General features: G+C 31.4%; 4 protein-coding genes across 6 annotated transcripts in view; 3 read left to right on the forward strand and 1 right to left on the reverse strand.

Moving 5' to 3' along the window:
• Positions 1-2,727, forward strand: part of LOC123301242 (MOXD1 homolog 1) — a gene marked incomplete at its 3' end in the record, with an annotated part of 41,250 nt that extends 38,523 nt beyond the window's left edge. Inside the window, exons 4-6 of the mRNA XM_044883977.1 lie at positions 44-712; positions 934-1,590; positions 2,599-2,727. Coding sequence (XP_044739912.1) covers positions 44-712; positions 934-1,590; positions 2,599-2,727 — 1,455 coding nt within the window. The remainder of the gene's footprint in view (positions 1-43; positions 713-933; positions 1,591-2,598) is intronic.
• A 5,365-nt stretch (positions 2,728-8,092) lies between these two features.
• LOC123300886 (inhibitor of growth protein 3) lies at positions 8,093-11,293 on the reverse strand. The gene is made up of 5 exons (XM_044883550.1): positions 11,266-11,293; positions 11,079-11,150; positions 9,335-10,229; positions 9,026-9,272; positions 8,093-8,332 (listed from the first exon to the last, which is right to left on the reverse strand). Exons 1-5 carry the CDS (start codon positions 11,291-11,293, stop codon positions 8,216-8,218), a joined length of 1,359 nt encoding a protein of 452 aa, XP_044739485.1. The 3' UTR covers positions 8,093-8,215.
• Positions 11,208-12,105, forward strand: LOC123300887 (anaphase-promoting complex subunit CDC26-like). Its single transcript, XM_044883551.1, has 2 exons — positions 11,208-11,315; positions 11,846-12,105. The coding sequence occupies exon 2, from the start codon at positions 11,850-11,852 to the stop codon at positions 12,066-12,068; it is 219 nt and encodes a 72-aa protein (XP_044739486.1). The 5' UTR covers positions 11,208-11,315; positions 11,846-11,849; the 3' UTR covers positions 12,069-12,105.
• Positions 12,106-15,027: 2,922 nt separating this feature from the next.
• Positions 15,028-19,002, forward strand: LOC123300883 (zinc finger CCCH domain-containing protein 13). 3 transcript variants are annotated; one of them, XM_044883546.1, is made up of 3 exons: positions 15,028-17,210; positions 17,475-18,192; positions 18,368-19,002. In XM_044883546.1, the coding sequence occupies exons 1-3, from the start codon at positions 15,104-15,106 to the stop codon at positions 18,411-18,413; spliced, it is 2,871 nt and encodes a 956-aa protein (XP_044739481.1). In that variant the 5' UTR covers positions 15,028-15,103; the 3' UTR covers positions 18,414-19,002. The 3 variants fall into 3 exon arrangements, with proteins under 3 accessions (XP_044739481.1, XP_044739480.1, XP_044739479.1); XM_044883545.1 differs by having other exon boundaries at positions 15,028-16,268; positions 16,500-18,192; XM_044883544.1 differs by having other exon boundaries at positions 15,028-18,192.
• Positions 19,003-20,811: the final 1,809 nt, after the last annotated feature.

Genomic DNA, 20,811 nt, shown 5'->3' on the forward strand with positions numbered 1-20,811 from the left:
ATTTTTGGATTTTTGAAATACTTATAAGTTTCTTTTGTTTCAGTTTATTGTACCTGGTGATATGGACACACTGTACTGGTGTAAAATCTTCAAAACACCAACATTACAAGAAATGCACCATATTATTGGCTACGAACCAATTATTGGAACTAATCACACTGAGCATGCGCATCATATGGTCTTTTACGAGTGTGAACTTGGACGTATACCAAATTTAAGAGAATGGGAAATGTATACACGAAGTTCAGGAGCTGCCTGTTATGGGCCATTTATGCCAAGAGCGTGGGAAGTTTGTATAACACCTGTCGTAGCATGGGCTGTCGGTAGTAAAGGAGAATTTTTACCTGAACATGTTGGTTTACCATTGGCGGAGAAACCAAACACGTTTTACATGTTGGAAATTCATTTTGATAACCCAAATATGAAACGATCCGTTGGAACCACTGGTTTAAAAGTACATTATACACGGCGATTACGGCGACATAACGCTGGAATTATGGTATCAGGTGTTGCCGTGTCTCCAATTCATGTAATTCCACCCAAACAACCAGAGTACAAAACTGCTGGATTATGCAGTGGCGATTGTACTAATGCCGTTTTCCCAGAACGTGGAATTAACATTGTTTCAGTGGTTTTACATTCCCATCTAGCTGGAAAACGTTTAAGCTTACGCCATATTCGAAATGGAGAAGAACTTCCAAAAATTGTTGAGGTAAGTTACATAAGTATTTTAAAGATCTGCATGCACTCAAGAAAATTTTTGGCAGCTGGTAGAGCCCACTTTCAGCTTGCTACTTAAAGTGGCTGAAAAATATTTTGGCTACTGTAACCAAAATATTGTACTATCTAATGCGAGATGGCTGTTCCAACCCCAGCTATATCTATAATTATCTGAATTCAAGAGAAATATTAATCAAAATTTTTTATTTTCAGGATAACAACTATGATTTTGACTTCCAACAAAGTCGGATGTTGAAAAAAGAACGCGTTGTATTCCCAGGAGATACTTTAATCACGGAATGTGTCTACCAAACCAAAAAGCGTACTCGACCCACAGTTGGAGGATATTCAACTAAACAAGAAATGTGTTTAGCTTTCGTTTTACATTATCCACGAACTCAACTCGCCGGTTGTTACTCTATGGCACCCATAAAACAATTCTTCGACATTTTTGGCGTACAAGAATTCTACAGCAATGATATGAAACGTGTTGAAGAAATTTTCCTTGGTACTGGGGCAGATACAGTCGTAGCTACACAAAAACCACAACATCAATATCACCAACAACCGTTCACACTGCCTGGTTCGTTGCCACCCGGTGATGAAATGTCTTATGAAGCTAATCAAAGGCAAATTCAAGCATTACAACAAGCTAAATGGTACACTATTGATGGAGATACAAGTGCTCTCGATGGCCCCTTCGGACAGTTGGTAATTAAGGAACCCGAAGAATTTCAAAATAAAACATTCATGTCTCATTTGAGTGAAATTCCATGGGATGAACCATTATTGACGAAACGTATTGAAGAATCATTCTATAAAGGGCAGCATTTAACATTTTGTCGAAAAAGGGATTATACTCTTGCATTGGTAAGTTTTAAAAGTTATATTTTATTAACTTTTAAATTATTTTCGTATTCATAAACAATTTTCTATTTCGCCTACCACTTTAAACAAGCACTCCTTTAAACTAATTTAAGTACACAACTCTGTTGGAAAGAATTGGAGGGCTATATAAAATAGCTTGAGAGTTCGGAAAAATGACTTGACGGATAGAACTGGGGGGTATTCAGGCCAGAGCGTACGGGGAGCGGTTGGGAGGTCAACCCCTCCCCCATTGATAATCTCTCCTCATAAATTTGAATTAACATAGTTCTGTAAACTATAGTCCTGTCAATTCAGCCATTTATGAAACGAATTTCCACTAGTTATCTGTTCTAGCTGTTTCGACATTTCTTGATATTTATTGATTTTTTATCTTGAGACTGTTTCAAGTCTGTATATTCAAGGCTCGAATATACAGACGACCTAATTTAGTTGAAGATTATTTTCGGATCAAAATCTTCTACTGTAAATCGATTTGTTTCTGACACATTAACAGGATTGATTGTTGAGTCCTCTCAATATTTTATCAAATTTTGCTTATCTCTTTCTCAACAAAATAGAAAATTTTTGGCGGAGACTGTAGCGCTCAAGTTTTTGAACCATAAAAGTTTCTGAACCACAAAGTTCATCTTTGGAGAAAACGCGTCAAAAATTCAATCGAATCACTCGATTTTTTGTGACAACAGCGATGAATGAACGCTCCTTTTCAACTTTGCATCATCACAAAACATACCTTAAATCGACAATATCTGAAGATCGGCTAAACAGTTTAACCTCGCTCAATATACATCGCGATAAAGAGGTCGATGCACACCCTTACGCCCTTAAACTGAAGACGTTCCTAGTTAATATTTAAACATAAATTTTTTCGAATTCTACGGTCTTTGAAACACCAATCCCCAATTTTTAGAAAATTAAATCAATAAATGTACATGAATACGAATGTCAAAATTTTTCTGAATTAAAAATTAATTATGCTTCCTTTTTTTCCAGCCTGAAACAGTTTTAAATTTTCCAAAATTCATCACATATGAAGATAATTCAACAAAAACAAAATGTCCATCAGCCTTTTTATATCATAACGACGCATCAACCACAATAAATACTTCATTTATTCCTAAAATAATTTTCCTAAATATTTTCCTAATTATTGTAACAAATATTAGGAAAAATATTCTATTTATTGCATGAAAATAATTTTATTTATAGACATTTTCCATCCTTTTTTAATTTATTCATTTCCTTTTGTAAATACGTATCTCATTTCCATTTTATTGTAAATATTCCACTTTGAAATTTTGTATATATGAAAATTTTGTCAAAAAAAATCATCAACGGCTGAGAAAAACTTAATTGCAAAACGCACATATTTTTTTACCAAAGTTGTAGGTTTGCAAGAATCATTTTTTAAATTCGTATCCGAAAATTTTGTATAAGAGTGCTGTATGATTGTTGAGTAAATGGGAAGGATTTTTTTAGGGACCAACAATGTAAATGGCCAATAAATATCAAAAAATTAGTTTTTTCAATAAGAAATATTTTTTTTAAACACGCGCCAGATTGTCGAGCGCTGAGTTAAACTTATTGAGAGAACATTTTTTTAAATTATATAAAATTTTGTTAATTTTTTTTATTGAAAATTGTTGAGCCGTGTGACGAACTAGTCGAAAATAAAAATAAATGAGAATTTTTTTTTTTGAAATTTATTGGTCCTCAGATAATATGTGTTTCCTCAGATTAAAATACTTAAAAAAAAATAAATTCCAAAGTTAATTATATCTTATTATTAATTAAAAAATATTAATTATTATTATTGTAAATAGTTTTTTTTGATTTAAGTATTTTTTTTTTTTCAAAGTAATTTATGAGTAATTAATTTTTATTTTATTATAAACAGTTTTGTAAAATTTATATTATAAAAAAATTTTATAACAATTTTTTTTTTACCATAAAATGAAAAACAGAAAAATAAATGCTGTGATAATTATAATTTGCTAATAGTTTTTTATTTTCATACTTTCCTTTTCCATGGCGATTAACTGATTCATTCGGTGATCGTTGTTTTATTTCTTCATTATAGTAAATTGTAAGCTTCATTATAGTAAATTGTATAGTAAATTGTATGCGTTGGCAGGTACGGAACCCTAAACTCACAGTTGAAACGTATCTAAGAACACTTTCCATTAAATTACATTTTACCTCAGAGGCTTCTCCAAATTCAACCGATTTTGAGGATCATCGCCTATTATTTAGTTGTTCCGGGTACGGAATTCTAAACTCACACTTGAATCATAGCTAAGAACACTCCCCATTATTTAATTACCTTTAAAAAATATAAAAAATCATCCAACATTTTTCCCGTTTTCTCGAAATTCCTCAAAATTTTTCATTGATTTTATTTGAAAAAACTTTATAGATAAGAAGTTCAGAAGGCGCTCAAATTCGCCCAATCAGTAAAATATAAAAATAAAATAAAATCATAATTTTCTTCAATCCAATAAAAAAAATTTCCATAATGAAACAAAATATTTTTAATATTTTTATTAGGAGAACATGATGGAAAAGTAAACAGTTTTTTATTTTTTTTTAATCTATCAATTATTTATTTATCCATCTATTTTGAATATTTTGTGTTGGGAGAACATGATTATATTTTTCTAATTATTAGAATACATAAATTATTTTTTTTTTACTTACTAAAAAGCTCCGCGATCTTAGCACCTCATGTGCGGAATTTCGATTGACCAATTATACCATCTGAAAGGTCAGAAATTGGTCATAAAAGGTCAGTTGGTCTCATTAATTGGTCAGCATCAGAAAATTTTTTATTAAAGATTGAAAAAACTCCACCTATGCGCGATCGGGAAGCATTCGCTGATAATTGGTCAGCTAATATAAATAATTGGTCAGTTTAATTTTTTTATATTCAAAAAATAATATAATTTCGAAAAAATTTTCAATTTTTTCAACATTTGTACTAGGAGAACATAAGTGGGAATTAGTAGTTCCTGATAAGGAGCAAGGTGAGTAAGTATTTTCACCCCGAAAGTCTAAAATTTTATTTTGGCAGAAAGTTATTGGTCTGCCCACTAGAGGTCACACTCACCAAACACGGGTGTGCAGACCACTAACTTTCTGACTTACGAGGTGACAACAATTACCTCGCTATCAGGTACTACTTATTCCGTCCGTCCTTGATGTTCTCCTAGTAGAAATGTGAAAAAAATTGAAGTTTTTGAACGAAAAAAAACTAATTTTTTCATCATTTACTAGGCAAACATGCTGTGGTGGAAATTTGAAAAAAAATGAAAATAAAAATCAGATTTTGCTTAAAAGATTTAATGAATTTATTTTTAATATATATCCTCACCTAGTTTCGAACCAAGGGAATATTTATTCGAAGTCAGATACGCTAACCATTATACCATTAGGGCTCTGTTATTCGTATTAATAAATAATTATATTCATATTTTCGACTTTCTTAAATTATAACAAAAAGTAAAACTCATTTTCGGAAAATTTTGAGTAGTATTATTACAAAAAAAAAATGGCAAACGAAGTTTGAAATACTTACCTATCGTGAAGTTCGAAATACTTACCTATTTTTAACTGAAATAATATTGTATAGCTACAGAGAGATGGGGAAAAATAAAATAAAAACAGGGTTTGAGTTTTCAACTTTTTTTAAATGAAATCAAAATACATAAAAACTATTTACGAATTACTTGCACATAATTCCATATAATTAATTTCATCTTAAAAAAATTTTTTTGCATCAACTTTTTTTTTACAAACCAAATACCACACAAAAATAAAATGAAAATCCAAAAAGAATATTACGTATTTACAATCCAACTTCTTTATCTCACCTATATTTTATAAGAATTTGTTTGTACCTTTACTAAAAAAAAATTAATTAGTTAATTAATAATTTTGTTCTGAAAGGAAAAATGGGATAGAATAAAATAAAACAAAATTTAAAATATATAACGATATTTATTTATTTATATTAATTTGAAAACGTTATCCCGAAAATTAATTTTTTACTATATAAAATAACCATTATTATTATTCATTCAAATTTTTTATAGGTGACATATGTACAAATATATATAATACAAGTGAAAACAAACAATTGACTGAGTTAACTGTTGAAATACCATGCATAGTCAGTGTTGATTTATTTATCACATTACACATACAAACATGTGACACATACATAACTGATAATCAAGTATAGTACCTATTATAAAATTTCCGCCTAATTGGCGCCCTCACGAGTAAACAGTGATGTTTATGAAAAAAAATTTTACATTTAAACTTTTGTTCTATCTCTAACGGTTTACAAGATGGGTCCTACGGACCCAAGACCCAATTCACCTATGATGCTCATTTACGAACTTGACCTCACTTTTTACGTCCTGAGTACGCTGTAAAAATTTCAGCTCGATATCTTTTTTCGTTTTTGAGTTATCGTGTCCACAGACGGACGGACACCTATGACAAAATTTTTATACTAACATCATTATTTTTAAGCGTTACAAACTTGGGACTAAACTTAATATACTATGTATATTTCATATATACATGGTATAAAAAGAGTGAAAAATTTAAATAAAAGGAAAAATTCATTTTTTTAAAAGTAAAAATATTATCCATTTTTTTTTTTTTGATATGTACTACTATCAAATATACATGTATATTTGATAGTAGTACATATCAAAAAAAAAAAAATTATAAAAAAAATATTTCCCCTACTCTGTCTGGTTTATAGTGAAGAGCTGTGCGTAAGTACTCACTGCCCTGATAAAACCATCCGGCTCAAAGCATGCGCGTTACGACAGAGACAACTTTTTTAATTTTTTTTAATATTAAATTAAACTGACCAATTATTTATATTAGCTGACCAATTATCAGCGAATGCTTCCCGATCGCGCATAGGTGGAGTTTTTTATTTTTTCTGCGAATGAGGTGCTAAACTTATTAATTGACCTTGAAAAACTTTAATCTTTAATAAAAAATTTTCTGATGCTGACCAATTAATGAGACCAACTGACCTTTTATGACCAATTTCTGACCTTTCAGATGGTATAATTGGTCAATCGAAATTCCGCACATGAGGTGCTAAGATCGCGGAGCTTTACTAATTTACTAAAATAATCAAAATTTTGAATATTTGTATTAGGAGAATATGATAGACTAATTTTTATAATCAATTTTACTAAAATAAAACATAACTTCAGTTGGATACGAACTTCCGTACCTTGTATTCCGAGTCAGGTACGCCAACTAATACTATATTCGAGTCATGTTATATTTATCATTATTTTAAAATCAATGGAAAATTAGTATTAGAATAATTATTTCGAAAAGATATTAAATTTTGAATATTGACACCAACTGGATACGGACGTGTGTACCCTGAGTTCAGAGTTAGATGCGTTAGCAGTATAATATAAATATTTATTATCTATGGTTAGCCTTCTTTTAACTTTTATGCTCATGTTATAACTATCATTAATCGACTTATCATTTTAAAATCACGATTCACTTTTGTTTCGGATTAAATGATTTATAACGAATGTAATAAAATGATTAACAAATATCTCCTACCTTAGTCCATTTTATTGCTGTCAGTCCGAAAAAGAAACTCTGCACTTGCGCTTATGACATGATGTTAAGGCTTATTGGTCTTTCGTTTTTACTTACCTTTTTTGGTACATTGTACTTCTACTTTTATTATTTTAAAAACTCTTTTTTGTTGCCGATCATGTTTTGCATGGAGACTACACAAGAATACCGAACTCAAGCGGGAAAATTGACAAAATTTGTCAACGTAATAGTAGAAATTATTTATACCACTAGTGTCGCTAGTTTTCCTTTTGTACCAAAGTACATTGCACGAAATAAATGAACATAAGAACGAAATCAAGAACATATATATATGAGGACGTAAAACTAGAGGGAAGAGTTTAGCAGGAAAAAAGGCGCCAATCTGGACGAGGGCTAGTCCTCGGTCATTGCTTACTTTGTATTGCGCATCAAGCTGTCTTTCGTTTTCAATTTTTTGTCTTTTGTTTTGATATATGAAGTGAAAGTGATTGAAAACAATTTCAATTGTTTTAAATTAGACCCCGCCCAGATAGGCGCCTTAAATAAATAATATTGTGATTCGGGCTCCAAAAGAAGATTAATTAACGAATTTAATTTTAAATTGATAAAAATTTGGATTCATATTAATTCACTAAATTAAAAAAAACTAAATTACCGTACACAATGAGCCCGAAATATAAGTCTATGATGCCTTAGTCTAAATGAATAAAAAACACAATTTTAAATAATAACGTTTTCTTTTAATGTAAAAAGCTATACGCAAATTATACAGAATTTAATTTTTTTAATTTATTTTACAACGCAATTTTCCTAATTAATACTTTTAAATTATAAATATATCAAAAAAGGTATTTTTTCCACTCTATAAGTGGTACATATTTGGAGAAAACATTGACGTTATAATATCCGCCATCATTGTTTTCCAAAAATTAAGATAAATAAAAATATTGCGTTGAAAGACTATTATTATTGAATACGATTTGTCTTGAATTTCAAATTAATTTTTTCTGGATCCACGTCGACGCATTGCGGATGTACATTGAGGACAATACCACTTACCTTTTGGTGGTGCCGTGATATTAACACAATTATAATGAAACCACTCGAACGGACACTGAAAAATTTGCAATAAAAATTGTATAATCAATATAATCTTGAAAAATTTGAGAGAATAGGATCAAACGTGGTACTTAATAGTGATTTCAGAATAGTTGGAAATGTGAGAAGCTTTCAAAGTCGTGTTAGCAACATTTCCTCTATGAAAATTTTCATAGCCAGGTATTTCTATATCAGGGAACCTAAAAAAATTTGTTAGTTACGTGGTAAGCGTTAGTTACGTTAGTTTAAAAATGGTGAATAATCATTGAAAGATGTTACACACCACAAAAAATTTTGAAGATATAGTACGGCGGGCACCTTGCTTACATTTCTCATGACTGCTTAATTTTTATAACTGGGCTTTTATCTTTCGGGGGCACAAGCAATTTTTAATTATGCGAAAAGTTTAAAATTAACGAATATTTCTTGACGATGATAATTAAATTGATTATCGTTTTCAATGAATATTTATCAATTTTAAGATAGTATATGGCTGTTAAGGGAAAAACAAAGACAAACGCGCAAGTAAAGTTATAGATTAAACAAATTTTTCGAGGCTTCTGAAAAATAAGAACACAAGCTCTGAACATTTATGCAAGGAAAAACTTAGTTGGCCACGACTTTAACAACAACCTCTCAAATTTCCGCTCGTTCTAAAATATTTATCAAATATTACACCTAGCCTTGGACCTATGCCAACGAAACTTACATCTTCGTTATCACATGCAACCATGTCACCATATGAGACTTGATTACAAATACAATAACGGGGTTCATTTGGATCGTATGTCCAATCGGCATCATCAACTACAGCATCTCCTGCTGCTACATTCTCAGAAGTGGGTGGAGTATCGGGTGCCGGTGATGAGGCCGCTGTTACTTGCGCTACTGACGCTGCGATTTGATTAACTGACGATGAACTATTTGAACTATTTGAATTACTACTTGTCCATTTCCTAGAATTGAATTATATCGTTAAAAAATATTCGATTTAACTTTATTTGTATTCGAAATTTACCTATTAACAGACTTTTTCTGTCGTTTAGTATTTGCATGGTCATGTTGGATTGCTTGAAGTGCAGTATGCGCTGCCCCAGCTAATTCACGACCAATACTCAACTCATGCCCATGTACACCCGTATTAATTGCTTCATACGATGCTTTTAAGCTTGCTGTACGCCGACCTTGTTGCATTTGCTGCGTAGCTGCAATCGCTTGTGAAGCGGCTGCAGCTATAGCATTTCCCGCTCCTATATTTCCTAGACTATAACTAACACCACTAGTTTGTGTAGCTGATGGCTGTAAAGATGCAGGAACAGCACTTGCTGTTTGTGGTGCCCCACTATTATTAATTGCCCCACTTGCTATAACATGCCCACGTACTTCTGGTACTTGAGCTGTCAATGCTGATGATAAAACACTTGCCGAAGTTGAGTTTAAAGACGATGCCGTTGTACCACTACCACTTGAGGCCAAACGTTTCTCATGACTATTTGATGCGGAACTATCTCGCCGTTTTTCACTACGTGGACGATACCGATTCTCCTTTTGTACTTGACTACTTCCCCCGCCCCCGCCACCACTACTTTGACTATGTTGACTACTTTGAGGTGCATCTAATTCTAATGATCGTTTTTCTAACAATTGTGTAATTCCTGAATGATCTGCCTCCAATTCACATTTAAATTTATATAATTCGGTATCTAATCGTCTTAAATATCGTTCTACGAAATCATACATATGATTAGCTAAGTGAACTTTTTCATCAGCATCCTCTAACGTTCGATAATAATCTTTCATAAGATTCTTAAATTCTATATCGGCCATTGGAGGTTTTTCACCAGTCGTTTGTATACTTCGTCGACATTCGTTGAATAGTTGATTTTGTCGTTTTTCTAACGAATCTATATTATCTAAATTTGAGAAAAAAAAGTTAATTATCTACAAAATCAAAATGTTTTTTCATTTTGACAACTTCTATCGATAATCCAAAATAGGCAAGTGGATTTAATTTGAGTAGTTTAAAGGATAATACGGACTAGCAGTTTAAGGATCGATTACAAAACTATTACAATATCAAAATCGGTCTTAAAAATTGTATTATCTGAATTCACCTTTCGTCACATGGGTAAATGAATTTCATGAACCTTAACATGCGCGCATTTTACGAAAAACTATGGAGATTTTTCAAATTGGTAATTTTCAACTCATTCTACATAAAATTTTGGAGAGAGAACGACCAGAAACTGTCGTCGATCAATGACGCCAAAAAATAGCAAAGCTTTTTTTGCATAAATATATTCACCTCTCGCCAAAAGTAACAGAAATACAAAAAATCGAATTCGAGAGATTCAAAAATGATGTTGTAGTCATCCAGAAACTGACTTTTTTTTGAGAAGACCTTTATACGGTCAATTTTTTTTGATGTTAATAAATTTCCCAACCAAAAATTTTGGTATTTTATACAACGAACATATTTTCACATACTTCAAGTTCTTCCGCCTAGGAAAAATGAGTCTGAAAATCTCGCAATTTCGTTAATAGAATTACTGAAATTTCCTTTTCTATTGAGAATGATAAAAGAAAATATTAATTTCTCAAGATTACTGACAAAAAAGAAGAGACTTCTTAATTATTGAGAAATCATTAGGCTTAACTGAAAATTTAACAATAACTAAATCTCTAACAATCAACATTGATAAAATTATAATTCTTTTCAAAGTAATAATATTTCAAATTGTTAAGATTTTAATTAAACTTACTTTGTACTGAAAGATCCATTTCACGCATTTCAGTGAAACGATCACGTAATTCTTGAGGAAGGTGCTCAATAACTGAAAAAATAAATTTTGTATGAATTTTTTGAATATTTCGCGCCAGTTGATATAGATTAGTGTGAACATAACAGAATATGAAGCACGTTCTATATATATTTTTCAATCTACTTACTTTCAAGATAATCTTCTAAATATAACATTTTCAATTTCAATATTAACCAGGTAAATTAATAATTTAAAAAATAATTAATATTTAATTTTTATTATATTTAATTTATTTACAAATTTTATTTTATTTTACTATTTTTGTTTGTTTCTTCATATGTCAAAGCGTAATATGAAGTTGTACACAAATTGACGAAGACAGCCTTTTTTCTAGGATCATGTTTACACCGAACGCTGTGTATTTAAATTTATGTGATTACACCATTGCCGATGTATTTTATGCTTTTTAGATAGTAAAGTCGACCAATAAATGACAACTGAAAATGTTAAAAATTCGATTTTAGTCAATTGTTCACGAATATACTTCGATAAAAATTTATAATAATAGTTGAAACGTTTCGAGACGCCGATATTCGTAGTCATTTTTCGAGGAAATAGTATGAATGCTGACGAAGTCGTTCTTAAGAAATGACTATGAATCCGGACCAAAATTATAATAGTCTTGGGTCTAAAGCTACGGTTTATCTTTTAGCTAAAAATTAAAATAAATTTTAAGCGACAGTTTGTTAAACGTCAAAATCTTTCAGAAATATGATTCGGCGCCCACCAATAAGTATCGAATTAAAAATTGACGATCTACAAGAGTATGAAAATTATTGTCGAGAAACAACAACGGCAAAAATTCAAGCTAAAATGACTCAAGCGCCAGCTAGACAACCTCAAAATGAAGTACCATCGTTTCCGGTTGCAAAAACTAAACAAGAAATTCAAGAACGTATTGGATATGTACCCAAAAATAATGGATCTTAGTTTTAATTGAACTTTCAATAAAATATTAAAAAATTAATTTCTGTCTTTTTTTCCTGGAATCAAATGATTTAGTATATACTAATTTATTCCCTTGTCATTTCCTTTTCCTAAAATATTTTCGGTGCAAGATAATAAAAACCAATCCTAAATAGATAAACCAAATATTTAGTCATCCGCCAATCCTTTTTTTTTGTAATCGTGAATCTAGCCTCCATCCTTTTTCCGTTTATGGGCTGCCCTTTACCAAAAACTTAATCGCATCCGTTTCCTTTTTTTAGTTAACAAGTATATCACCACTTTCTACTCTTTAACCTTAGTTCATCCACCATCTGCCCATTTTGTCGGCATCTTTACCCAAAAAATTTTTGCTGGGTACGCGTGACCCTCAATTACGCGATGCCCCTGTATGCTTGTAGAATGATTTATTCTCATAGACTTTCTATTCTTATTTTTGATACCGTAAACCGTTTTCTATTCTTATAGACCCTGTATTTTTATTTCCGCTACCATAGACCCCTTTCACTTTCGAATCGACCCCAAGAGATCGATAAATAAAATCTTGGGAATGATTGCACTAAATTAATAATCCGTTGTAATTATATTTTTAATTATTAATAGGAAAATATTTTTTTAAAGATTTGAATTTGTGTGTGATACATTTAAAATCTCCTTGATTCTGCATGAGCCTCTTGTTACAAAGCTAAGATGACTCAATCCTATACCCCTTAATAATCTTATACCGGTCTCCAATTTGGAAATAATTATAGAAAAAAACCAATACCCATGAAAAGGATTTTAATTAGAAATATTTTAGTACAAGATCCGAATTAGGGTCGACCTTCACCCATCTGTTTACCGAATGAAAGTTATTTTTTATGAAATGTAAAATATTAACAAATATTCCTGTAACGGGTTGCCTTAAAAAATATGGTCAAGACCATTTTTAATATAAATATCAAAACTTGGAAAGCTTGTAAACATTATTTTTGACCAATATTTTGTGGCCAATCATATGCCACCGTAATTGTAACAAAATTATCTTTATTTAGATATGCGAGTCAATGAATTAACAGATGCACGTAATTACTATTTTCAACTTGTATAAATGCGATAATAGTGAACGAAAAAAGGCAGACAACATAGCTGCTGCATATTCTTTATGGCTTTTACTTTCGAGTAGATCAAAATTCGTAAGATATGCAAGTCAGTGAAAAATTTCAAAAAATTTTACTCTTGATATTTTCACTAAAAGTAGTCTGGACCACATTTTTTTAGGCAACCCATTGCAGGGATATTTGTTAACATTTTATATTTCATAAAAAATAACTTTCATCCGGTAAACAGATGGGTGAAGGTCGATCCTAATTGGGATCTTAGACTATTTATTAATATCGGAATTTTTAAGTAAAATGAATTTGTGACATAAAAAATATTAGTTCCTCAAAAATATTTCAATGTCAATGAAAACTCGTATACCATCACCTACTTTTGTTACTGAATGAAAATTTTTCATTATTCTATATTTTATAAGAATTGTATTGATTTTTTCGAAAATAATGTGTTAAATAGAAAATGTTCCCATATTATATGGTAATCGCTTATCGAAAGCATACCGGTTGCACTTAACGACTATTCAATGTATTTAATTCAATATAATAAATGATTATACGATACATATATTTTTGTTTATTACAAGGTATTTCAAAAGTACAATACCGACACAGAATGTTATTCCATTATGCCCCCAAATATTATCGCACATTAAATTTCAATTTACATTTTCAAAATTGATTGTTGGTAGAGAGGAAATGTATTGAAGATATCGAGATATGGTTTTTTTTAGATTCTTGATAGTGATTCACTATAATAGACGTATGCCTAGGCTATCTTTGAAGATAATAAATACCTAGTGTTAAAGGAAAAAAGTAAATTTTTCCTTTCTAAATGCTAGTTATCATCATTAGTTTGTCGATTAATTAAGTATACAAAGCGTGCTATTGTGATTCTTGAAGAGTGTTTTGGAATATACACTAATCGAAGCAAATTATAATTAATTGAGAAAATGTTAATATCCGATTCTCATACAAAAACGTATCTTGAGGCATTTAATACAGCGAAAAAGATTCCACTGGCTAAATTCGTTCCCAATTATAAGTCTTAGGATATCAGCTTCACAGTAAATTCCAATGAACTTATAACATCATATCTTCAAATAGATGGATAATTCGTTTAAATAAATTCGATTTTCGCAATTTTTGGATCGAAATTATCATAACTAAATTAAAAATTTTTTTCATTTTCTAATAGTTAAATTTTAATTCCAATTGTTATGAAAACTTTGATTTAGATTTTTGGGTTGATTTCTTAACATGGCGAAAACTTTAGTTACTGCAGGCTAAAATAAAATACGTTCCGAATTATAGTTTTCGAGATACCAGCTTCATAGCAGGTGTCAAATTTAAAATCTAATGGTCTGTAGACAATGGAATATGTTGAGACAGACAAAAAAATTTGACGTTCATAATTTTGGAAAAAAATTACCTTAATAAATTCGAGTTTCATTGCGATTGGAAACCAAAATCTTAAAATTCTAGGTGGTTCATCTGGATTGGTAAGCCCGTTTTACAATATAAATCGACATTTAACTTTTGAAATACACTGCATATATCGGCATTTTATCATCTATAGATGATTTCAAATTAAGTGACACATCTGTTCAAATAAAATTGAATTATGTAAACCAATTTCTAATCATTTATTTCGATTACCAGCAAAATGAATGGCGCTCGCACATAGAAAATTTCATTCAAAACCACTAGAATGATATATATATATATATATATATAGTTTTACTGTTCATTATTGTGGAAAATTAAAAAGAAAATCATGTGTGTGACGTCATTCCTATAGTATAAAAGCGAACATTTTCCAAAATATTATCACATTCAACGATACAACGTCTTACAAAATAATTCGAAGTATCTCAAACAATTAACAAACATTAACAAACAAAAACAAACAAACACTGTGAAAAAATGTCTCGTAATGAAATTTTGATATTTGTGGCAAAGCTGTTTATGGTTTTCTATTGTTTTGGAAAGTGCAATGCTTTTCAAGACACAAGCTGCAATTCGATAACGTCTATCACGGATTTGGATCTAAAACATGATCAGTGCTTTCTGGATAAACCATCGAATTATTTACAATCCAAGGAACGGAGTTATGATACAATGAAACGGTCAGCTAAAATAAACGGGATCCGTTTTGACCATTTAAATAATAACTGGGCTAAAACGTTAAGATCTCATAATGGTAATGTACGCCAGAATGTTGAGAGTAACATTCGACGTACTGTTAAAAATCCTGAATCATATCGAGTTGATGTACATCGGGACACTGTCTACGACAGTCGATTTAATTCTCGTACAACCAATGACAGAGGAGTTTCGGCTCAACGAAACATCCGCGATTTTGTACGGCAACAACCTCAGCACCGTTTAGGCAATCGAATTGAAAATCGACGAGTTGTATTGGATAATACCAGGGTTGATCGCCGGCGTAGTTTACCAAATAACCAAAGAATTCAACGGGATTTGGAACAATTGTCTCGAGAAAATCTTCGCCGAGTCAATGATCAGCAAACTCTTAATTCAGAACAGAGGTTAATGCAAGCCCGGCGCAATATCCGTAAATTCGAACGGCAAGTTTCCACAAATAGGCGTGACATTCGTCGTGATGCTTTTGATGTTGAACGAAGACTTTCAAAAGATGTTCGTGAAAAGCGCCAATCCCTTGCCTCCAGAGAAACACGCAATTCTGAACGAAGATTATCTCGTAGCACTTTAGATGTTACGCGAGAACTTGAGCGCAAATCTTATGATGTCAACGTGGACAGAAAACTTTCAAGGGAAATTCGCGATACAAAACGAACAGTTCCTTCAAATATTCGAAATGAACGGCGATTTTCCCAAGAATCTCCAGAAAAATTATCAAGGGAAACACGTGAATTTGAAAGAAAACTTTCCCGAGAAGTACTTGATTCAGAACGCCGATTTTCAAGACAAATTCGTGATTCTGAACGACGCATAGCTCCCGTCAATCGTAATGTAGAAGGTCGAATTTATCGCGAAAGTCGAGACAGTGAACGCAAATTTTCAAACGAAATCCGCGATGATGAACGAAGATTATCACGCGAATCATTTGATGCTGAACGACGATTTTCAAGAGACGCAAGTGATGCTGAAAGACGCTTGTCTTTAGCAAACCGAGATGTAAGCCGCCGACTATCGAGAGAAACACGGGACACTGAACGCAGATTATCCCGCGAATCTTTAAATGTTGAACGGCGATTGTCAAAAGAAACTCGTGATAGTGAACGAAGGATGTCTCTTGACAGACGTAGTGTAGACACCAGATTATCAAGAGGTGATGCTGAAAGACGTTTGTCTTTAGCTAGCCGAAGTGCAAGCCGCCAACTATCGAGAGAAACACGAGACCCTGAACGCAGATTATCCCGCGAATCCTTAACTGTTGGACGACGATTGTCAAAAGAAACTCATGACAGTGAAAGAAGAATGTCTCTTGACAGACGTAGTGTAGACACCAGATTATCAAGAGAAACACGTGACACTGAACGCAGATTATCTCGTGAAACCCTTTCTGCTGAACGAGCATTAGCTCGTGAATCCATCAATGCTGGGCGACGACTTTCAAGAGAAACCCGTGACACTGAAAGGAGATTGTCTCGTTCTAGTCGAATTTTAGATCGCCGACTATCAAGAGAAACGCGAGATGCTGAACGAATATTATCCCGTGATTCATTAAATGTTGAACGGCGATTGTCAAAAGAAACTCGTGGTAGTGAACGAAGGATGTCTCTTGCCGGTCGTAGTGTAGATCGAAGATTATCAAGAGAAATACGTGATGCTGAACGAAGATTATCCCGAGAATCCATTAGTGCTGAACGACGATTTTCAAGAAAAACTCTTTCTGCGGAACGTACATTAGCTCGTGATACTGAAAGCCGATTGTCCCTTGCTAGCCGTGGTGTAACAGATCGCAGATTATCAAGAGAAACACGAGATACTGAACGAAGAATATCTCCAAATTCTGAAGAACAAATATCAAGAGAAACTCCCAATACTGAACGTCGCATGTCTCTTGCCATTCGTAATGTAGACCGAAGATTATCAAGAGAAACACGAGACAATGAACGCAGATTATCTCGTGAATCTCTAAATGTTGAACGACGATTGTCAAGAGAAAATCGCAATAGTGAACGGCGTATGTCTTTACCCAACAGATCTATTGATCGCAGATTATCAAGAGAAACGCGAAATTTTGAACGCAGATTAACTCGTGAATCACTTGACACTGAGCGACGACTTTCAAGAACTACTCGTGCGGCTGAACGTCGCATGTCTCTTGCCAATCGCATCACAGACCGTAAATTAACAAGAGAAACACGCAATGCCGAACGAACATTATCCCGTGAATCTATCGAACCTCGTCTTTCTAGAGAAACACGCAATGTTGAAAGGAAAGTATCTCGTGAAGACTTAGTTACACGGGTATCATCAAGAGTGGTACGTAAGCCTGAACAAAGATTGTCACTTCAAATCCGTGACTCAGAAAGACGAATTACACCAATCAGTCAAAATATAGAACGAAGAGTATTAGAAAGTAATGCACGTGAGATCCGTGATGTAAATCGAAGATCTTCACGTAATAATGAAGAAAAAACATCACGAAGGCAAATAGTTCCTCAACAATTTTTAAGAGAAACAAATCGACGTCAAACAATCCAATTTGACCGCCGATTAACAAGCAATGTACCTGAACGTGAAATTCGTCATGAAAGACGCACCACAGTACCTGAAGATCGTCGATTGAATATTGTACGACGTGTAGATAAAAATCGACGATATGCAAATGATTATGAGCAAACCATGATGAAATCACTAATTCATCGGGATACTCGTAATAATGATTTCACTCAACAGATTCCTCTACTAACGTATAAAGCCAATTCGTATGAAATTAGTTTCATACAGATTTTGTTATTAGGATTAATTTCCTATCAATTGCTTAGTGCCAAAATTAAAAATGGAGATAAATTTTATGGGTAAGTATCAAAAAAAGAAAGAAAATTCAAGTTACAGTATATTCTTCTCTTTTGGGTCTAATTAGAATGTTGCTTTCCTTACCCAAAAAAGAAAAATTCCAAGACCAAAAAAATGAATGTCCCAATTTTCTAAAGTACTAATAAATAACTAATTAATTTTTTTTTTTCGTTTCAGGTATTCCATTGTGCCAAAATGGGCATCAAAAATGAAAATGGAATAAACATGCAAGGCAACATCCATAAAACTTATTTCAACTCTAGTCCAAAATATAGTAGAAAAAAAATGTGGCTAAACTAAGTCTATTGTAGAACAAAAATTTTATAAGGTGATTCAATTTTTAGTTCGTTTTTAATACGAATATTAAATAGGTACAAATGCAACAAATACTTTCCAATGATTAGTATTTTATTTTCGAGAGTACATCTTCCAATTAAGAATGGAATAGTATTTCATTCAAATGTTAGCATGTTTTTAATGATTTGAGCTTCTATTTCTCTTTAATTGAGCTTTTTATCGCTTCAAATGATAGTCAAACAGTTCTTCAATATTTGTAATAAATGAAGTTTTGACGGTAAATTTTGAAGTTTGAAACATTTTTAATAAAAAATTTTCAATATTGATCAAGCATATATTATTTCTACTGAATTTCTATTACTTGAAAAATGACCTTAAAACTTCGTGCGGCGAAACAATCGCTAATTAAGAAACGAATCAAAAGATGAATCTCCTTTTATATATTTTATTTATTGTACAGTGTAGAAAAAAATTGTAGTGCTAAAAAATATTAGAGATCTTTATTCTTGTTATGACCTTAGAGCAAATTTTATAATTTTTGTGTGTAGTTTAGCAATATCAAAATAAAAAAAATTAAAAAACAAAATATTGAGTATATTTTTTCAATTTAATTATCCTTTTATTATTTATTATTTTTAAATATATCACAAATTAAAAATTAAGTACAAAAACAAAAAAAATTTTTTTTTAATAATTCAATTCAATTTAATATCGTTATTTCATATTGATAAGTAGCGAATCTTGTTCAAATATTTGCAAGCTTTTTGGATTAATTATCAAAATTTTGGTAATTGAAAAATGTTTCAAAAGATATAATACTTAAGTAGAAGGAACTCTGTTTAATTAATATTTAATATTAATTTCCTAATTATATTTCCTATAACGATAGCTCTTCGTTTCTGCTAAATAACAATTTAGCTCCTCGATTCTGATCGTGACGCCACTTATATCAATTGTTGGGATTCCATCAAACAACATTTCTTGCTTACTCTGATAATTTGCATACGCATTTACTTCGAAATATAAACGATTAGAAATTTTTTTCTCAAATCTGATCGTCATTAATAATAATACAAAACTTTAAGTGTTTGTTATGGAGTGTATATCACTTAACTCTAAATTTGAAACGAATTTTTAAAATAATCGAAAATTTGATCTGTATAGGGTTTTGTATAACAGTGCCTCGCATCCATAAATTCAGACGCCATTTATCAACCTTGTCATAAATGACGATCAGTTCCAGTTAGAAGTAAACGTGAATGAAAACTACAAGAGTAGGCTAAAAATGGTACTTGGTGTAATCACAACAATGAATGGGTGAATGAAATTATTTATTCCGATGAATAATATCTATCCGAAGTTTTGAATAAGGTTTCAATAATATTTATTTCACGGGCGACAAATTTTTAGCGTATTTTAAGCCTGACAGTGATAAGATATAGTATAAGAGGTAGAAACGTCAAGAAAAAGTTGATCTTAAGACGGCTGGATTTTGGATGTTTATTTTGTGTTTGAAATTAGGCAGGAATAAGTATGTCTGGCATATAAGAGCGGTTGCGTTTTTCTAATAATTAAAAAAAAAAAACGTATTTAAATCATTTTGGTGTGGTTGTAATTTAAGCATCATTTAGTTTTATAGTTAAAGAATGTGATTTTAATTTGCCAGACAGAAATTAGGTGCTTTACTAGCGCGAATCCATCTATAATTAATGCAGTCGCTTTTAAATGCAAGACGCCCTTCATCCCTTCTTAATTTCAGTAAGTAAAGAAATACCCGAAATTCAACCATTTTAACTCTTGAAAACTTTGCCAGCTCTTGTACCAATATCAAGTAGGTGCCTTAGGAAGGTACTACTTTATTGAGCTGAGCGATTGTTTATTGCAAACTATTAGACTAAAAATGGAGGCTTTATCGTTCCTTCGTAGCTATCGTTAGAGGAAATAAAAAATTCCAAGGGTTAATTAAAATTTGGCCTACTAGAAACGAACAGTTTTTTTTTTAAAAGATTCGCACGATTGACTCTGTATATTCAATTTCGAAATATAGTTTTTTATAATTAGTAAATTTCATCAAAAATTTTGTTTCAAAAACTTGGAAGCAATGATTAACGATATGGATTAATATCATTGTATACTTTCTTTTGATTAAATTGCGCAAGCGTTTTATTTAGTTATTTTGACTATTTTAAATATTGTGCAGTAAATATTATTATTTATTATTTGTATATTTTTAATATAAAAAAAATTAAAACTATTATTTATTTTCAAAATAAACGTAATAAAAATTTCAAATAAATTCTAGATAATTCTAAATAAATTCTAAG

Source organism: Chrysoperla carnea, chromosome 5, assembly GCF_905475395.1.
Source record: "Chrysoperla carnea chromosome 5, inChrCarn1.1, whole genome shotgun sequence".
In the NCBI taxonomy this organism is placed as follows: Eukaryota; Metazoa; Arthropoda; class Insecta; order Neuroptera; family Chrysopidae; genus Chrysoperla; species Chrysoperla carnea.